This window comes from Culex pipiens, chromosome 1 (genome assembly GCF_016801865.2).
Source record: "Culex pipiens pallens isolate TS chromosome 1, TS_CPP_V2, whole genome shotgun sequence".
Classification (NCBI taxonomy): Eukaryota; Metazoa; Arthropoda; class Insecta; order Diptera; family Culicidae; genus Culex; species Culex pipiens.
The window spans coordinates 37,059,444-37,079,248 of record NC_068937.1 but is presented as its reverse complement, the minus strand read 5'-3'; the positions used below and the strand labels follow the sequence as shown (position 1 = coordinate 37,079,248).

At 37.5% G+C, this 19,805-nt stretch overlaps 1 protein-coding gene across 1 annotated transcript in view; it reads right to left on the bottom strand.

The window, feature by feature from the left end:
* Window positions 1–19,805, bottom strand: part of LOC120414193 (neurogenic locus Notch protein) — a 121,837-nt gene that overhangs the window by 6,860 nt on the left and 95,172 nt on the right. The window contains exon 8 of the mRNA XM_039575273.2: window positions 29–5,334. Coding sequence (XP_039431207.1) covers window positions 29–5,334 — 5,306 coding nt within the window. The remainder of the gene's footprint in view (window positions 1–28; window positions 5,335–19,805) is intronic.

Here is a 19,805-nt window from a genome sequence, read left to right as displayed (position 1 = left end):
AATGATCAACGATTTGGGGCGAACTTACCTTGATGCAGTCCTCGTAGCTCGGTGGCTTCTTGTTGCCGGTCATCGGGTCGATCTGGTGCACGGCCATCGCGTTCGAGTACAGCGACACCGTGTCGTACGGGCTGGGGATGTTCGCCAGGGGCGATTCCACCGAGCTCAGCCCATCGTCCGTCATCTGGATGTCGCCGGCCATCGCGTTGTTGTTGTTCTTCTTGGCGCCCGGCTTCTTAGCCACGGCCTTTCGCCGGATGCTGCCGTCCGTGACGTTCTCCGGGCTGTTTGGGTTTTGCGGGACGACCATGCCGCCGTTCACCTTGGCGCGCTTCTTCTGCTTGTTGACCTTGGTCGCCGCGATGATCGTCGGGTGGGTGATCATGTGCGGGTGCGACGTCGGAGACATGATCGTGTTCGGGATGGTCGTGACCATCTGGGGGCTGCGCGGCACGTGCTCGTCCAGCAGCCGCACAATGTCCGTGTGTATCCGCTCGCTGGCGACGTCCCGCGGTAACCGGTCCATGTGGTCGGTGATGTCTCGGTTGGCAAAGTTGTCCAGCAGGGCTTTGCACGCCTCGAAGCTGCCTTCGCGGGCCGCCAAGAAGAGTGGCGTTTCGTCCTTTTCGTCCTGAGCGTCGCGGTTGGCACCGTGCGTGAGCAGGATGTTCACCGCGTCCACGTTGTTGACGGCGGCGGCCCAGTGAAGCGCCGTCTTGGCGCTGTTGTCCGACGCGTTGATGTCGGCGTCGGCCGTGATCAGATCTTCAACCATTCCTTCGATCGCGAGTCGGGCAGCGAGGATCAACGGCGTAGTTCCGTCGTGCATGCGGGCGTTCAAGTTGGTCGCTCGGTTCCTCAGCAAGATCTGGAACACGCCCATGGCGTCGGCGGCCACAGCCGCGTGCAGCGGAGTTCTTCCAGTGTTGTCCTGACTGTTAGCATCGGCTCCAGCGTCCAGCAACCTCTTCGCAGCATCAGCTCGTGCGTATCTCGCCGCCAAATGCAACGAAGTCTCGCCCGTCTTGTCCATGGTGGCGTTCAACTCGGCGCCCTGCGCGACCAGTTCCGAAATAATCTGCGCCGTCGTGTCGTCCGTCGAATCAACGTCCTCTCCCGAGTCCATTCCACCTCCGCGAACCGCCGCCACCATCAGCGGAGTCATGCCGCAAGGCCCACGCACGTCCACCTCGTTGTGACCTCCGTCGTGGTGCGTCGGCGGCGTCATCATCGCCGGATGGTCCCGAATGTCGGCCGCTTCAAAGTGCTGCTGCGACCAAACCCGCGGTTCCGTCTCCTCGTAGTCCGTAATGGCCGTGTGGTCACTCGAATAGCCCTGATCAATGCCGCGGATTCGCTTCGGCTGTGGCATCTCCGACTCGTCGTCGCTGTTGCACCACTGCTGGGCATGGCCCATGTGCCCGTTGGACATGTCCACCATCGACGGGTTCTTGTTCAGGTTGCGCATCTCCTGCCCGTCCGGACGACGCCGCGAAGGTCTGCGTACGTTCGTGTTCGCCGTCAGGAAGCCCTCCGGGAACCAAGTTATGCCGTGGGCACGCTTCCTGTTCGCAACCAACACTCCGCACATCGCAAACAGCAACAGTCCGATAAACACCCCAAGAATCACGTAGCTTCCATTCGTCGGTTCCGGCAACCCATCGTCATCCGGGTTCACACCCTTGACCTGGTAGATCGGGAAGTTCTTCAGCAGCGAGTGCTTGGACGCCGTCGCTGCCAAGAACTCCGCCGCTTCGTTCGCACTGCCAAAGCACTCCGCCCCGGTCCGTCCAATGCACTTGCGGTTGTCCAGCTCCAAAAACACCTGAATGCCCGTTTGACGCGCCTCCGTATAAACCACGTGATGCTTCCGTCCAAACTCGCTCTCGGCCAGTCCCGGCAGCGCACTATTCCCCTTCCACGGGTAGATCATTTCCATGCCGGCGCTGTTCTTCTTAATCCGCACCGTCGTCCGCAGCTGATGTCCCAAGTCTCGCAAAAACTGCACCGACGTCTTCTTGAACGTCTCCAAATCCATCAGCAGGATGATCGAAATCGCGCCCTCCGCAAGCTGCGCCGGTTCCTTCTCGTTCTCACAGTCCAACCCGTCCCAGTTACACTCGGCGTTGTTACATCCGTAGTCGCAGAACCCGTTCGCGTAGTGCTTCTGACAGTACGCGTCGTACACCGGATTGCACGGCTGCAGCTTCTTCTCGCAGTCCCGCCCGTCAAACAGACACTGCGCGTTGTTGCACTCCTCGTTGCAGAACCCGTCCATAAACACCTCCCAGCAGTTGATGCTGGCGGTGCAGTTCAGCCACGGGTTGATCCCCAGCGAGCAGTCGTTCCCGTCAAAGTCGCACGCGTACGTGTTGCACTCCTCGTCACACCGGTGGTTGCCCTGCTTCTCCCGGCAGCCCTTCTTGATGCACTGCGCCCGCTGGTACTCCAGATCAATCGCGTACGTGTTCAAAATGCCGACCTTCTTCTTGCTCGCACTCTCGAACCAGCCCTTGTACATCGGGTCGTACAGATTGCACGTCTTCCCTGCCCACTTGGGCGGACAGAAGCACTCGAAATCCCCCAGCTTGTTCTGACAGGCCGCTCCCCGATCGCACGGACTCGACCCGCACTCGTCCAGAATGTCAATCTCGCAGTTGATTCCACTCGTTCCCAACGGGCACTCGCAGCGATACCCGCCGTCGTCCGCAATCTGGCACAACCCATTGATGCACGGGTTCGAGTCGCAATCGTGTCCGGAGAACTCACAATTCTTGCCGTAGTACCCATCTGCGCACACGCAGTGATGACCGGACTGACGCGTCGAGCACAACCCACCGTTCAAGCACGGCGAGTTCGCACAGAAATCAACCTTAATCTCGCAGTGTCGTCCCATGTGGCCAGGCTTGCAGTTACAGTGGTAGTCGTTCACCAGCTGGACGCAGTCCAGCGTACCCGGATTCGAGCAAGGGTTAGACAAGCACTCGTTGATGTCTCCCTCGCAGCGCGATCCCACAAATCCAGGCGGACACCTGCACTCAAATCCACCCACCTTATCGATGCAGCTCCCGTTGTTGTGACACGCCCCCGGCACACAGTCGTCCGTGTTGATCTCGCACAGCACACCGAGCGTTCCCGGCGGGCACGAGCACTTGTAGTCGTTGATCAGATCGTGGCAGATTCCCCCATTACGACACGGATTCGGCTTGCACTCGTCAATGTTCAACTCGCAGTTCTGGCCCTGGAAGCCCTTCTTGCAGATGCACTTGTACGCCCCGATCAGGTCCTTGCAGTGCCCCCCGTTCCGACAGGGTTGACTCTCGCACTCGTTGATCTCCTTCTGGCAGTACGATCCGGTGTAGCCCTGCTGGCAGTGACAGCGGTGCGAGTTGCCAAAGTCTTCGCAGCTTCCCTCGTGGCACAGCTGCTTCACGTCGACGCTCTTCCGGGCGGCAGCGTCCTTGCAGGATACCATCTCAACGTCACACAGCTTCCCCGTCCAACCCGGAGCACACACGCACTGGTACACGTTCTCGCGCTGAACGCAGGTCGCTCCATTCTCGCACGGACTCTGCGAGCACCAGTCGACGTAGTCCATGCACTGCTTCCCCGTGTAACCGTACGAGCAGTGGCACGTGTAGTCATTATCGTAGTCGTAGCAGGTCGCCCCATTCCGGCACGGTTGCGAGTCGCACTTGTTGATCTTGTACTGACAGTTGGACCCCGTAAACCCAACCTGGCACGAGCAGTTGTAGCTGTTGATCCCGTCGATGCACGTCCCCCCGTTCATGCACGAACTCTCCGTACAATCCTCGTCGTTGGTCTGACAGTTCATCCCGGAGAACCCGAGCGGACACGTGCACGTGTACGAGTTCACGTACTGCGTGCAGGTCGCCCCGTTCTGGCACGGCATCGACAGACACTCGTTGACGTCCACCTCGCAGTGTTTCCCCTCGAAACCATCCACGCACAAACACGTGTAATCGCCGATTCCATCCAAGCACGTCCCGCCATTCTGACACGGGAACGACGCACAGTCATCGGTGTTGACGGTGCAGTCCCGTCCCTCGTAACCCTTCGCACACAGGCATTGATACGAACCGTTGGTGTTGCGACAGGTCGCCCCATTCCGACACGGCGAAGACAGCGCACACTCGTTGATGTCCTCGTCGCAGAGTCGTCCGGTGTAGCCGAGCGTGCAGCTGCACGAAAAGTCCATGTAATTCGGCGACGGCGAACACTTGGCTCCGTTCCGACAGCGGTTCGGCAGGCACGGGTCCATCTTCGATTCGCAGTCCCGTCCGGTGAACGGCACCCGACACACGCACTTGTACCCGTTGACCAGGTCGATGCACGACCCCCCGTTCCGACACGGGTTGTTCACGCAGTCGTCAATGTTAACGTCGCAGTTGCGTCCCGAATAGCCCGGCATGCACTGGCACGTGTACGAGTTCAATCCGTCGCGACAAATCCCGCCGTGCTGGCACGGGTTCGATCCGCACTCGTCAATGTCCGTCTCGCAGCGACGACCTCCGTACCCGGGCGGGCAGTGGCAGATGAACTGGTTCACCCCATCCTCGCAGCGACCTCCGTTGATGCACGGGTTCGACGCACACTCGTCGACGTCGCTCAAACAACGCGCGTCAAAGTACCCCCGGGGACACTCGCACCGGAACCCGTTAACCAAATCCATACAAACTCCACCGTTCGCGCAAGGATCCGACGCGCACTCGTTGATGTTCGTCTCGCAGTGAACTCCGGTGAACCCGGGCACACACTGGCACGTGTACCGGTTGATACCGTCGATGCACTTGGCACCGTGCCGGCACGGATTGCTGTGGCACTCGTTGACGTTGACCTCGCAGTTCGGCCCCGAAGTTCCCGGCTGGCACCGGCAGATGTAACCCCCCACCAGATCCTCACAATGGCCGCCAAACTGGCACGGGTTCGATTCGCACTCGTTGATCTGGATCTGGCACAGGTACCCGGTATAACCCGGATTGCACTGACAGCTGAACGAGTTGTCCCCGTCGACGCAGATCCCCCGGTGACAGGGGTTCGACTGACAGTCGTTGATGTTCGTCTCGCACGACATTCCCGTATAGCCGGGCGGGCACTCGCACGTGTAGCCCGCGATCGAGTCGTGGCAGATGCCGCCGTTCCGACACGGTTGCGACAGACAGTCGTCGATGTTGATCTGGCAGCGCATCCCGGTGAAGCCGATCGCGCACGTGCACTTGAACGAGTTGATCAGATCGCGGCAGATGCCCCCGTTCAGGCACGGGTTCGTGGCGCACTCGTCCACGTCAATCTCGCACTGCGTGCCGGTGAAACCTGCAAGTTGGGAAGTGGTAAGGACTTTGTTTTTTTGGGGGGTTTGCAGGTTGCTAGTGACGGTATAGGCGAATCCTAGAGCATTACCCTACGGTACTGTGACCTCTTAAAACCATAAACATTAGTCAAACGATTAAGCTTTGCATGTAGGCCCACTGAAAAAAGAATGGTGCAAATCTTATTAACCTAAACTGAGTAGCTCCTTATCAGAGTGTCGATATGTCAACAAACTGCTTGTGCTCAAGGTATGTAGATCTGATACACGCAAAACGGACATTAGGTATAAATTCCTAATTTTTAGTATTTTTTGAACTTATGTTCTAGCTTGTCAAATTATACCTAAAAATTAGTATTTTTTTCTTCCTAAAATTTAGGATTTTTTTAGAACACTGAAGTACTTCTTAAAAATTCCTAAATTTTAGTATTTTTTTTAGTTCTAAAATTGCGATTCACGTTTTGACAAGTCAAAACAAAATAATTTCGTGGCTGTGAGTTGGTGTTCCGCAGTGCTGCTGAAAACTTAGGAACTTTGGCAAGGTAAGTTTTGTGCAGGAAGAAAAGTGGTTCTCCGGTTCTGCACGGAGAACGGAACCCGGAGCATCCTTGTTAGAGGAAGTGTGGCTCGCGTGCTTGTGGAAGAGGAGGAGGAGGAGGACGGAACCTTCAACTCCCGGCGGAATTAAAAAAGCCGCCTCTTCCCTTTCGTGCTCTGGAGGACGGATCTCGGGACGGATATTTGCGGAAGAGCTGGAAAGGGGAAGTATAAACGGACCCCAACCGTGGGGATTGTGCGACCGTGGCGATTGTGTGAATGAAAAATTGTATCGAGTTTGAGTTTAACGAACCAATTTTTATCTTTTTGTGATTTGGTTGGACGTTGCGGGTGTGTGTATGTATGCGTTTGTGAAAGTGTTCGTGTGTGTGTGTGTGTGTGTGTGTGTGTGTGTGTGTGTGTGTGTGTGTGTGTGTGTGTGTGTGTGTGTGTGTGTGTGCTCGTGTGTGTATGAGAGGCTGAAAGTGAGTGGGTGGGGCTAGACGAAGAGAAAGAGAGAAAGAAAGAGAAAGTGGGAGAGAGAAGAGGAGAGGGAGAGAAAAAGTGGGAGAGAAGAGGGAGTGAAAGAGAGCGAAAATGGGAAAGGGAGAGAGAAAGTAGAAAAGGGAGAGAAAGGGGGAGTTTGTGAGAGAAGGCTGGAGGAGAAGAGCGAAAGAAAATGTGGGAGAGAGATAGGGTGAGGGTAGAGGAAGAGAAAGATAGAAAGTAAGAGAGAGAGAAAGTGGGAGTGAGAGGGGCAAAGATGAAGAAAGAGAGAGATAAGAGATATAGTTGGAGAGAGAGTAGGAGTAGGAGAGATAGTAGGAGAGGGAGAGATAGTAGGAGAGGGAGAGATAGTAGGAGAGGGAGAGAGATAGTAGGAGAGGGAGAGAGATAATAGGAGAGGGAGAGAGAGTAGGAGAGGTAGAGAGAAAGTGGGAAAGAGAGAGGTGAGAAAATATGGGAGAGAAAGAAAGGGAGAGAGGGTAGGAGAGAAAGAGAAAAAGTTGAATTGAGAGGAAGGGAAGAGAGAGATAGCAGGGAACAGGAAGAGCGAGAAAATAGAAAGAGAGGGGAGAGAGAGAAAATTTTAAAAATCTCTAATTCCAAACATTATAAAACTCCAAAAAATCTTTTATTCTACAATTCCAAATATTTAAAGATTAAAATGTTGAAGTTGTAAAAATATTAAAATATTAAAAAAATAAAAGATATTTAAAATAAATAAATATTGAAATATTAAAGAACTAACATATTAAATAATATTATACAAATAAGAATGTTGAAATATTCAAATCATTAAATATTTATTTTAGGTAAATACATTTATGCAAAAGTTGTGTAAATAAAAATATTAATATCATTTAAAATTTTGTTTTTCGTCTGCTTGCATAGCTCTTGGAAAATACCTAATTTAAAAATTAAAATATTGAAATATCAAAATATTAAAATATTAAAATATTAAAATATTGAAATATTAAAATATTAAAATATTAAAATATTAAAATATTAAAATATTAAAATATTAAAATATTAAAATATTAAAATATTAAAATATTAAAATATTAAAATATTAAAATATTGAAATTTTAAAATATTAAAATATCAAAATATTAAAATCTTAAAATATTAAAATAGTAAAATATTAAAACATTAAAATATTAAAATATTTAAATATTAAAATATTAAAATATTAAAATATTAAAATATTAAAATATTAAAATATTAAAATATTAAAATATTAAAATATTAAAATATTAAAATATTAAAATATTAAAATATTAAAATATTAAAATATTAAAATATTAAAATATTAAAATATTAAAATATTAAAATATTAAAATATTAAAATATTAAAATATTAAAATATTAAAATATTAAAATATTAAAATATTAAAATATTAAAATATTAAAATATTAAAATATTAAAATATTAAAATATTAAAATATTAAAATATTAAAATATTAAAATATTAAAATATTAAAATATTAAAATATTAAAATATTAAAATATTAAAATATTAAAATATTAAAATATTAAAATATTAAAATATTAAAATATTGAAATATTAAAATATTAAAATATTAAAATATTAAAATATTAAAATATTAAAATATTGAAATATTAAAATATTAAAATATTAAAATATTAAAAATATTAAAATATTAAAATATTAAAAAATTAAAAAAATAAAATATTAAAATATTAAAATATTAAAATATTAAAATATTAAAATATTAAAATATTAAAATATTAAAATATTAAAATATTAAAATATTAAAATATTAAAATATTAAAATAATAAAATATTAAAATATTAAAATATTAAAATAATAAAATATTCAAATATTAAAATATTAAATATTAAAATATTAAAATATTAAAATATTAAAATATTAAAATATTAAAATATTAAAATATTAAAATATTAAAATATTAAAATATTAAAATATTAAAATATTAAAATATTAAAATTTTAAAATATTAAAATATTGAAATATTAAAATATTAAAATATTAAAATATTAAAATATTAAAATATTAAAATATTAAAATATTAAAATATTAAAATATTAAAATATTAAAATATTAAAATATTAAAATATTAAAATATTAAAATATTAAAATATTAAAATATTAAAATATTAAAATATTAAAATATTAAAATATTAAAATATTAAAATATTAAAATATTTAAATATTAAAATATTAAAATATTAAAATATTAAAATATTAAAATATTAAAATATTAAAATATTAAAATATTAAAATATTAAAATATTAAAATATTAAAATATTATTGCGCATTTTGCACTTTACTAGAGTGTTGCGCAATTATTTTCATCACAGTATTTTTTCATCACAGTGATTTTTCTTCACAGTGATGACGAAAATATCCGTTGCTATGGCATGCTATTTATTTATTTATATTTGGAAGTTCAGAACCTAATGGCTCGTCCAGCCCAGAGAAAATTTAAGGACCGACTAAGTGATTCAAGGGACGAAGGCTTGTTCCGGAATCGTGGTCTCCGGTGTCGGGTTGCAGCGGTATTGCGGAAGCTTACGATGGATCTTTGACTTTTTGCCGGACGGATGGTGGACAACCAGCGGACGTTGCTGGCTACGTTGCGGACAGGCGTCTTCAGTACCCGCTGATCCTGCGCTGCCGAGAAGGGCCCCTTCATGGCGATGAAGGCCAGTGGCCTGAGGGTTATCGTCCTCTACGATCCTCATATGAGGAGGCGACAGACAGCGGCGGAGAGAAGCTGCCCGGGATTCACGCTACCGATCAATACGATCAATACGAGATGGACGAATGCTCGGAGTTTCGCCGATGGAGAGGTTGATTTGTTACTCTTTGCTACCCTGGAGCTTGTCCAATGTACCAATGCCATTTAATACATGTAATCTTTTCCAATAAAGTCTTTTAAAAATATGTTCTTTCGGTTCTAGCACCAATAGGGTAACAACTCTTTTTACTGTAAAGGCTTCTTAGTCTACGAAGTATTGGTTTTAGCCAGATTTATTATTTATTTTTTATAGCCAATTCATGGTACCGTTTACGGACTCAGCGAACACATCTCGATGTGGCCGATAGAATTATGCCCTTGAGCTCATTAGAAAAAAAAAACCTGTCAAAAAAAACTCTAAGTCCCAACTACGAGAATCGAGCCAGGAACAATATTTTAATATTTTAAAATTTTAATATTTTAATATTTTAATATTTTAATATTTTAATATTTTAATATTTTAATATTTTAATATTTTAATATTTTAATATTTTAATATTTTAATATTTTAATATTTTAATATTTTAATATTTAATATTTTAATATTTGAATATTTTATTATTTTAATATTTTAATATTTTAATATTTTATTATTTTAATATTTTAATATTTTAATATTTTATTATTTTAATATTTTAATATTTTAATATTTTAATATTTTAATATTTTAATATTTTAATATTTTAATATTTTAATATTTTAATATTTTATTATTTTAATATTTTAATATTTTAATATTTTAATATTTTAATATTTTAATATTTTAATATTTTAATATTTTAATATTTTAATATTTTAATATTTTAATATTTTAATATTTTAATATTTTAATATTTTAATATTTTAATATTTTAATATTTTAATATTTTAATATTTTAATATTTTAATATTTTAATATTTTAATATTTTAATATTTTAATATTTTAATATTTTAATATTTTAATATTTTAATATTTTAATATTTTAATATTTTAATATTTTAATATTTTAATATTTTAATATTTTAATATTTTAATATTTTAATATTTTAATATTTTAATATTTTAATATTTTAATATTTTAATATTTTAATATTTTAATATTTTAATATTTTAATATTTTAATATTTTAATATTTTAATATTTTAATATTTTAATATTTTATTGCGCCTTGCAGCGATTTCTAGAGTTTTGTGTCAATCGTGCTAGGCCTAGATTTTTTCATCACACTGCTTTGCAGGACTGAGAACTGTCAACTTTGCGCACTTTGCACCTCAGTAGAGTGCTGCGGGAAAATTTTCATCACAGTTGGCAAACTGATTTTCCATCACACTATCAAAGCAAAACAAGTGCAATGCATCGACTTCTGACCCCAATCTAGTCACCAAGCTGTGGTAGCCGAGGCAGTAAGTCATTGAGAAGGTCTGTTAACAGACCTTCTCAATGACTTACTGCCTCGGCTACCACAGCTTGGTGACTAGATTGGGGTCAGAAGTCGATGCATTGCACTTGTTTTGCTTTGATAGTGTGATGGAAAATCAGTTTGCCAACTGTGATGAAAATTTTCCCGCAGCACTCTACTGAGGTGCAAAGTGCGCAAAGTTGACAGTTCTCAGTCCTGCAAAGCAGTGTGATGAAAAAATCTAGGCCTAGCACGATTGACACAAAACTCTAGAAATCGCTGCAAGGCGCAATAAAATATTAAAATATTAAAATATTAAAATATTAAAATATTAAAATATTAAAATATTAAAATATTAAAATATTAAAATATTAAAATATTAAAATATTAAAATATTAAAATATTAAAATATTAAAATATTAAAATATTAAAATATTAAAATATTAAAATATTAAAATATTAAAATATTAAAATATTAAAATATTAAAATATTAAAATATTAAAATATTAAAATATTAAAATATTAAAATATTAAAATATTAAAATATTAAAATATTAAAATATTAAAATATTAAAATATTAAAATATTAAAATATTAAAATATTAAAATATTAAAATATTAAAATATTAAAATATTAAAAATATTAAAATATTAAAATATTAAAAAATTAAAAAAATAAAATATTAAAATATTAAAATATTAAAATATTAAAATATTAAAATATTAAAATATTAAAATATTAAAATATTAAAATATTAAAATATTAAAATATTAAAATATTAAAATATTAAAATATTAAAATAATAAAATATTAAAATATTAAAATATTAAAATAATAAAATATTCAAATATTAAAATATTAAATATTAAAATATTAAAATATTAAAATATTAAAATATTAAAATATTAAAATATTAAAATATTAAAATATTAAAATATTAAAATATTAAAATATTAAAATATTAAAATATTAAAATATTAAAATTTTAAAATATTAAAATATTGAAATATTAAAATATTAAAATATTAAAATATTAAAATATTAAAATATTAAAATATTAAAATATTAAAATATTAAAATATTAAAATATTAAAATATTAAAATATTAAAATATTAAAATATTAAAATATTAAAATATTAAAATATTAAAATATTAAAATATTAAAATATTAAAATATTAAAATATTAAAATATTAAAATATTTAAATATTTAAATATTTAAATATTAAAATATTTAAATATTTAAATATTTAAATATTTAAATATTTAAATATTTAAATATTTAAATATTTAAATATTTAAATATTAAAATATTAAAATATTAAAATATTAAAATATTTAAATATTTAAATATTTAAATATTTAAATTTTAAAATATTTAAATATTAAACTATTGAAATATTGAAATACTAAAATATTTAACTATTAAAAAATTAAAACATAAAAAACCAAAATATATATAAAAAAGATAAATTTAATATTAAAAATATTGATACATTGAAAAAATAAAATATAATTTAAATTTTAATATGTATTTTTAGGTGAGAACATTTATGAAATAGTTGTGTTTGATATAAATAACAATATTAATATCATATAAACCATTGTTTTCTTCTGCCAGCATATCTCTTGGATAATACCTAATTTGATCTTTGATTATTCTTAAGTATAAGTAATTTTCGATCCCTCACTTTTCTAGAAAATACCTCAAATTTAGGTATTTATTCCTAAAAATTAGGAACAATAATGGTCCGCCATCTTGGATTATACCTGAATATCAGTAATTTTGGATCCCTCACTTTTCCAGAAAATACCTCAAATTTATGTATTTATACCTAGAAATAAGAAATAATCATGGTCCGCCATCTTGGATTATACCTGAATGTCAGTAATTTTGGATCCCTCACTTTTCCAGAAAATACCTCAAATTTAGGTATATATACCTAGAAATAAGGAATAATCATGGTCCGCCATCTTGGATTATACCTAAATATTAGTAATTTTGGATCCCTCACTTTTCCAGAAAATACCTCAAATTTATGTATTTATACCTAGAAATAAGAAATAATCATGGTCCGCCATCTTGGAACCTGAATGTCAGTAATTTTGGATCCCTCACTTTTCCAGAAAATACCTCAAATTTAGGTATATATACCTAGAAATAAGGAATAATCATGGTCTGCCATCTTGGATTATACCTAAATATTAGTAATTTTGGATCCCTCACTTTTCCAGAAAATACCTCAAATTTATGTATTTATACCTAGAAATACGAAATAATCATGGTCCGCCATCTTGGATTATACCTGAATGTCAGTAATTTTGGATCCCTCACTTTTCCAGAAAATACCTCAAATTTAGGTATATATACCTAGAAACAAGAAATAATCATGGTCCGCCATCTTGGATTATACCTAAATATTAGTTATTTTGGATCCCTCACTTTTTCAGAAAATACCTCAAATTTAGGTATATATTCCTAAAAATTAGAAATAATCATGGTCCGCCATCTAGGATTATACCTAAATATTAGTAATTTTGGATCCCTCACTTTTCCAGAAAAAACCTCAAATTTAGGTATTTATACCTAAAAATAAGGAATAATCATGGTCCGCCATCTTGGATTATACCTGAATGTCAGTAATTTTGGATCCCTCAGTTTTCCAGAAAATACCTCAAATTTAGGTATTTATACCTAGAAATAAGGAATAACCATGGTCCGCCATCTTGGATTATACCTAAATATTAGTAATTTTGGTTCCCTCACTTTTCCAGAAAATACCTAAAATTAAGGTATTTTGGTTCTACAATTATACCTAAAATATAGGAATTCTCGTACTAAAACGCTATTAGTAATTTTATTACTAATAGCCGATTAGTAATAAAATACCTTATTGCAGTCAGGTTCGATTATACCTAAAAATTAGGAATTTATACCTAATGTCCGTTTTGCGTGTAAGGTAAGACGGGATTTCCCAGCTGTCAAAATAGTTAGCACGAAACCCGGATTTTATATGGAGATTCCAGAAAAGTAAAATTTTTACCATTTTTAGGACAAATTTCACCGGATTCTTTCTGTAGAGTTGTTAAGCATTCCAAACTGAACCGAAAAACGCGTTTAAATGAATTTATTTTTGTAAAAATATATTTGTTTTAAACGTATTTCACTTTTCTGAAAATCTCCAAATAAAATCCGAGTTTCGGGCTAACTAACTATATTTTGACAGCTGGAAAACCCACCTTAACTTACTAATCTACATACCTTAGTTTGTGCATTCGGTACTCTCCGATTAAAAAAAAACATTTCCTTCTGATAAAAAAAAGCTGCATTTTAATTTTAGTTTTCATAATAAGGCTTTCTAGGCCCAGTGAAAAAAATATGATTTAACCCAAAAATGATGAACTCCTCGTCACAGTGTCCTGATGCAAACAATAGGTCTATTCCCGTACTGCAGAATTCTGCAATTCTGCACAAAAACGGCAGCAGAGCGTTCCCGTACTTTTCTGCAACAAAAGTAACTTTTCTCTCAGGCAGAATTTCTGCAGTGAGAGAGGTAGAAGTTGCAGCAAAACCGTTCCCGTACTTTTCTGCAAGCTCTCTCTTCTCTTTCGTGCTGAAAAGTATCTGCAAGTTGGTGTGATGGATGTTGAGTACACGCTTACATAAAATTTGCAAGTTTTGTGAAATCAAGCATTTTATTATTAGTTGTAATAATAAATGATTTTGGGGTAGTTTTTTTATGTCTGGTTTTATTGAGAACGTTTTTTTATGTTAACGATTTCAGTCTTAGTTCATTCATGTAAATGATAAAGTGTTTTTTTAATGTTATTATTTTTACCTGATAAAAATTAATAACTTAAGCCATAGTATTACAGCACGGCTAGTATCTCAACAAAAAAATTGTACTATAAATTTTTTTTAAATTTTAAAAGACACATTTCTTTTGAGTTTAATAATTTAAATAAAAATTAGTTTAGGGATAATTTTTGATAATAAATTGATTTTGAATAAACTAAATATGTGTGTTGAAACAATAGGTAAATTTAATTGGCAAATAATAAATTGTACCTTTAACGGTGCTACCAATTTGTATTCTTATATGAAAAAAAATGATGTAATTTTGTCGAAATTAAAATTCTGAAAATTCTGAAATTCTTGAATACTTAAATCCCTAAATTATCAAATTATTAAATTCTCAAGTTCCTAAATTCTTAAATTCTTCGCCATGTTGAATCATAAAAACACACATTTTTGGAGTAATATTTTAGGTTAGAAACTTAAATTTAGAGGATCTAGAGATTGGAAATTATGACTGTTTCTATTTTATTTATGTTTGAGTTTTAACATTTTTGATTAACAGAGTTTTTTTTATTTTACTTATTTTCGAAATTATAATTTCCTTAATTTTCTATCTTATTATGTTTAACTGTTGCTTTTGAATTTTTGGTGTTCTGAACTCACAAATATTCAAACTTTCGTTTTTTTATTTCAATTTTTTTTTCAACCTTTATTTTTTTATTTTAAATTTTTAAAATTAAGATTCTTTCGAAACATTTTGAAATATTTAGTTTATAATTATTTGAATTTTTAAGCTTTTAATTTGTATTTTTTTTTTCTGATATAATTATTTGCCTCTTTAAATTTCTCAAATGTCTAATTTATGTTTTTTGGAAAGTTTCTCAATTTGAAAATTTTAGTTTTTTTTTTAAATATATTTTCAATTATGAATTTCTTAATTTCCAGATTTCTTTATTTAAGTGTTTCAAAAATTTTGAGTTTATGATTCATTTTTTCAAATTTGTCAATTTCGCTGCGTCACCGTTGTTCTTTCATGTGACATCCAGTCATAATTAATTTATGTTATTACAAGCTAACCCCGACAAACTTCGTCTTGTCATTTTTTCACTTCTTGACGTTTTTAGCCTCCTGTGATCAAAATTTGATTTTACGCAACTTTTCCCATACAATCTACAGATCTTCCGGAATCGGTTCCGGAGTGGCAAAAGTTGTCACTCTTTAGCGTAAGAACCTTCCGTGGGCTTATACGAACCCAACGCTGCAAAGAGCGCTTCGATCCGACTTTCCATTATCAACTGATGCACGTTCGAACAAAACCGTCGAAATTTTTTATATATATAGATGAATAATCATACAAACATTCTGCAATTAAAACATGTGTTTTTGGTCCATTCTATATAAAACCTTTGTTTGTCTTTTTTAAAATAATATTTATTAAACGTACCTGCTACTCTCATTTGTTAAATTGTTACCTAATGTAAAAAATTTGAGATGTTTCTGATATTAATTTCTACCTAAACATATTTAATTTCTTGTTTCTTAATAAATAATAAATACATCCTTGATTTTTTTAATAAAATGTTGTATTGCAAAAAAATAATAGGTAAACTTCTTTCAATTACTTTTTTTGTGAACCATTTTTTAATATTTTGAAATAATTAAAAATAACTTTAATACCAAATTTGAGTAAATCCACTCAACTGTGTACAATATTGCAGAAAAAGTACTGGAACGCGCTACCCAGGCAAAAGTTTTGCGGTTTCTCGGCTTGCAGAACTTCTGCAAAAGAGAGAGATGAAGAGAGCGAGCTGAAAAGTACGGGAACGTGCTGCAAAAAAGTGACTTATGCTGGCTGCAGAATTCTGCAGGAGTTGCAGAAATTCTGCAATTCTGCAAGTACGGGAATAGACCTAATGATCGAGCTCGAGCTGTCACAGCCCAGCTAAGTATGTTGGCTGACATATCGGGCGGTCAGTCAAAAAAAACAGCTAGAAGTCGCTTGACAAAAAACTTTTGCTAGAAAGAGATCGATGCCAACATTTCAAAAAGCATCATGTACAAACCACGCGTTTTGAGAAAAACGCATTTGAATGTTGAGCATCCATTTTCAATTCCCATTTTAATATAAAGGCAAAATAAGATGTTCTAATAATAACAAACGATGAAAAACGTTGCTTTTATTGATACTTGATCATCCAAATTCAATAAAACATCATTTCCGTAATTTTATTTGAGAAAAACAAACATAACTTCTTTTGAAATCACCAACGTCTATATCACCCTGCTGACATTGAGGGGGACGCTTTGTTATGATTCGTTTTTCTTCGCCGAATGTACATGGCGCTTTGTTCATGTTGCTTTTTTTTTTTTCGTCACGAGGTTTATGTAGTCTTTTGTTTGACAGGTTGACAGGGCTTTATAAACAGGGACTGCTGATGACAGAGATTTTGTTTATGTTACTTTATTTAAAATCATGATTAAACAGACTTTACTGAAGTAACTTTTGCTCATTTTTGGTGGAGAGGTAGCTTATTAGGAGTACTTTCAGAATATGCAATAACTCAGAAAGTGTCAAAATGTACATGATGCCTTTTGAAATGTTACCGTCGAGATAGGAAACCTGATGCAAACAAACGTCCAGCTGTAATGTAAACATACTTTGAATGTATTGGTAAATTTCTGACTAGAAAGCCTTATTACATTCTGGAGCAACATTTGAAAAGGGCACATAAGCATTTTGACAGTTGCAACTATTTATAGTTCCGAGACAACAAGTAACTATTTAACAAATCCAGAAGAGTTGAGAGATATCTGGAGAAGCCAGCTATTGGTTTACACTTCGAGTTTTGTGAAAAAGTTTTCTAAAGCCCAAGAATTAGCTAAATAGTTCAAACTGTCAAAATGCTAATCTGCCCTTTTCTCGTGTTGCATCCAGCATGTTGAAAAAAATATTTTTTTTTTATGAAAAACAAGCCCAGAAGTCTGTTCAAAGTAAACGCCTAAGTCATTCCTGATTTGTTTTGTTTAGATATTGTCTTTTGCAAGCAGAACATAACCAAACTTTTCGGCACCTTCAGCAAACGTCAAATCAATACAAATTGCTGCCGGATCTCTCCCGGAAAAGATCCGGCAGCAATTTTGTATGGTTTGACGTTTGCGGAGTGTACCAAAAAAATGTAAACAAATCACTTCGTGCATCGGCCAATACGTGACAGCTCTGGGTTGTCATCAACACTCTAACGCTAAGATACCCACTTTTTCGTTTGAACATCTTCCACCATCTTTTTTTCAGTGGACCCCAAACCCAACCACTGACAGCAGTGCTCCCAAAAGTGCAGGTTCGCGCTGCAAAAGGTCACCGACCCTCAAATTAAAGATTCAGCGCGATCGTCATCCCGAAAAAAAAACATAACTAATGAATCTTGTACGATCATTTGTTCGCTCGACACCTCGCCAAATTCCAAACACTCACCCAAAGAACAATTTGCATTTAATCGATAATTCGTGTTCTTGATCGCGAGAGCAGGTTTTGGGGTCGTTGATGATGCCATTATTTAATTAATTAGCCAAACCACCATCACCGTGGACGTCGTCGAAGACGACGGTCTTCTTGGACCTCTCGCGCTAATCCGGATTAGATCGCGGCTGTCATCAGCCGACTGGAAGACAGAGAAGGTTGTTGGCAAATTTAGTCCCTCTCTCGCTCTGCAGCGCGCTGCGCTGATTCATAAAATCATTTAATTACGCTTTATTGATCATTTACATTTTATAGAAGGCTCGATCGGGGTTGAGGTGGGGCTCTCGCTAAAGCTCGCTCGCAATGTTATCTCCGATAAGTGGTCGGCCATGTATAGGGTAATTTGACAGTTATTGCACGCGCTATCGGGAAGGGATCGCGCCGCATCAGCGAGGAAGCTTTCAAGTCCTTGCCGCCGCGGATCTACGCGCGTGCAATTATTTTCTCTATTTTTATTGCTTTTTAAATACTGCGCGGAGAAGCGGGTCTTAGATAGGCCCCAATAGAGAAGGCACCCGCCGCTTGGCAGCTTTGGGCTAGAGAGAGGTTGAAGTCTAAGCTCCATTCGCAGAAGTAAAGGAAATCTACGAGAATGTGTTCAGATAGGGTGGTTCCTAAGCTCAACATAACCTCAAATTCGAACCAAGTGCATCGATTGACCTTCTTTGAAGTCGATCTTGAAGATCTGCGACAAAACTGAAAACCATTCGCACAGTCTCCAACTCACTGGGCACTCAACCGCTCGCAATGCTGTCAGTTTTGAGTGCTGTCAAGTGCGCGAAACGACGTTTGACGGATCGATCAGACATCGCAGTAATCCGCGTGCGGTGAAAACAATCCCGGAAAAGATCCGGCAGCAATTTTGTATTGGCTGATGCACGAACCAAACAAAATTGCTGCCGGATCTTTTCCGGGAGAGATCCGGAAAAAGATCCGGCAGCAATTTGTATTGATTTGGCGTTTGATGAGGGTGCCGAAAAGTTTGATTATGTTCTGCTTGCAAAAGACAATGGTTTGACGTTTGCGAAGGGAGCCGAAAAAAGGTAAACAAACCAGTCCAAGCTCGATCGACTCGATCTCTTCTGGAATCTCTTCTTCTACGTCAATGTGACAGAGAAACAAATAACGGCAACTGGAACCACCCCAGGCCGTGATCAATACCTGCTCTGGTCGATCGCAGCCTCTCGCAAGCGCAGTGCGGACCAGTCGGGTCGAGAAGGTCTCGCTCAATCTGGCTGCGCGCTGCCGCCGTACAGAGAGACCCCGGGAATAAGTGATAAATATTCCTATAAATAATTTCCAAAAACCGGTTTTACAGCACTTCTGTGTTGGTCGATGCTGCTGCTGTTTTGGGTCTGTCCTAGTCAGCGACGGGTCCGGATTTTGTAATCTGTTGAGGTTAGGTGTGTGCGTCGTATAGAGCAGCTGCTCCGTCTCAACTATGGATGGACAGCGCGGCGGCGCATGAATATGGATTAAAGATTTGTTTTCTGAGCCAAATTGGTCATGACATCTATTTGTCAGTTTTTTTTAGACGCGTCACTCGTTGGCGCCTTCCCCCACCCCTTCCTGGGCTGGGTTCCCAACGCCGAATCAGGTCACTTATCCAAGAGGGCTAAACCGTTTACGAAAATGGACGGCTAAAGCCGGACTCCTCAAGATTCGTATCAGTTTATTGACTTTAAACGGTTTGGCGAAGGCGCTGAGCTGTGGATAATGCCCGCTAGATGGCTTCATTTTGCGTTTGTCGCCATTCATAGCTGCTAAGCCCCCCCTTGTTTTCGGTGGGAAAATGTAGCGCTGGCGCCGCAGAGGCTGCGTACGTGAGCTGCGTGCTCCAATCACGCAGCCGTCAATGGACGGCCTGACCATAAAACCCTCAAGGTTTCCACCACACGTCATGCATCATTCAAATTCGCCAAACAAATCGCGCGATCTAAGTGAGCGGTTG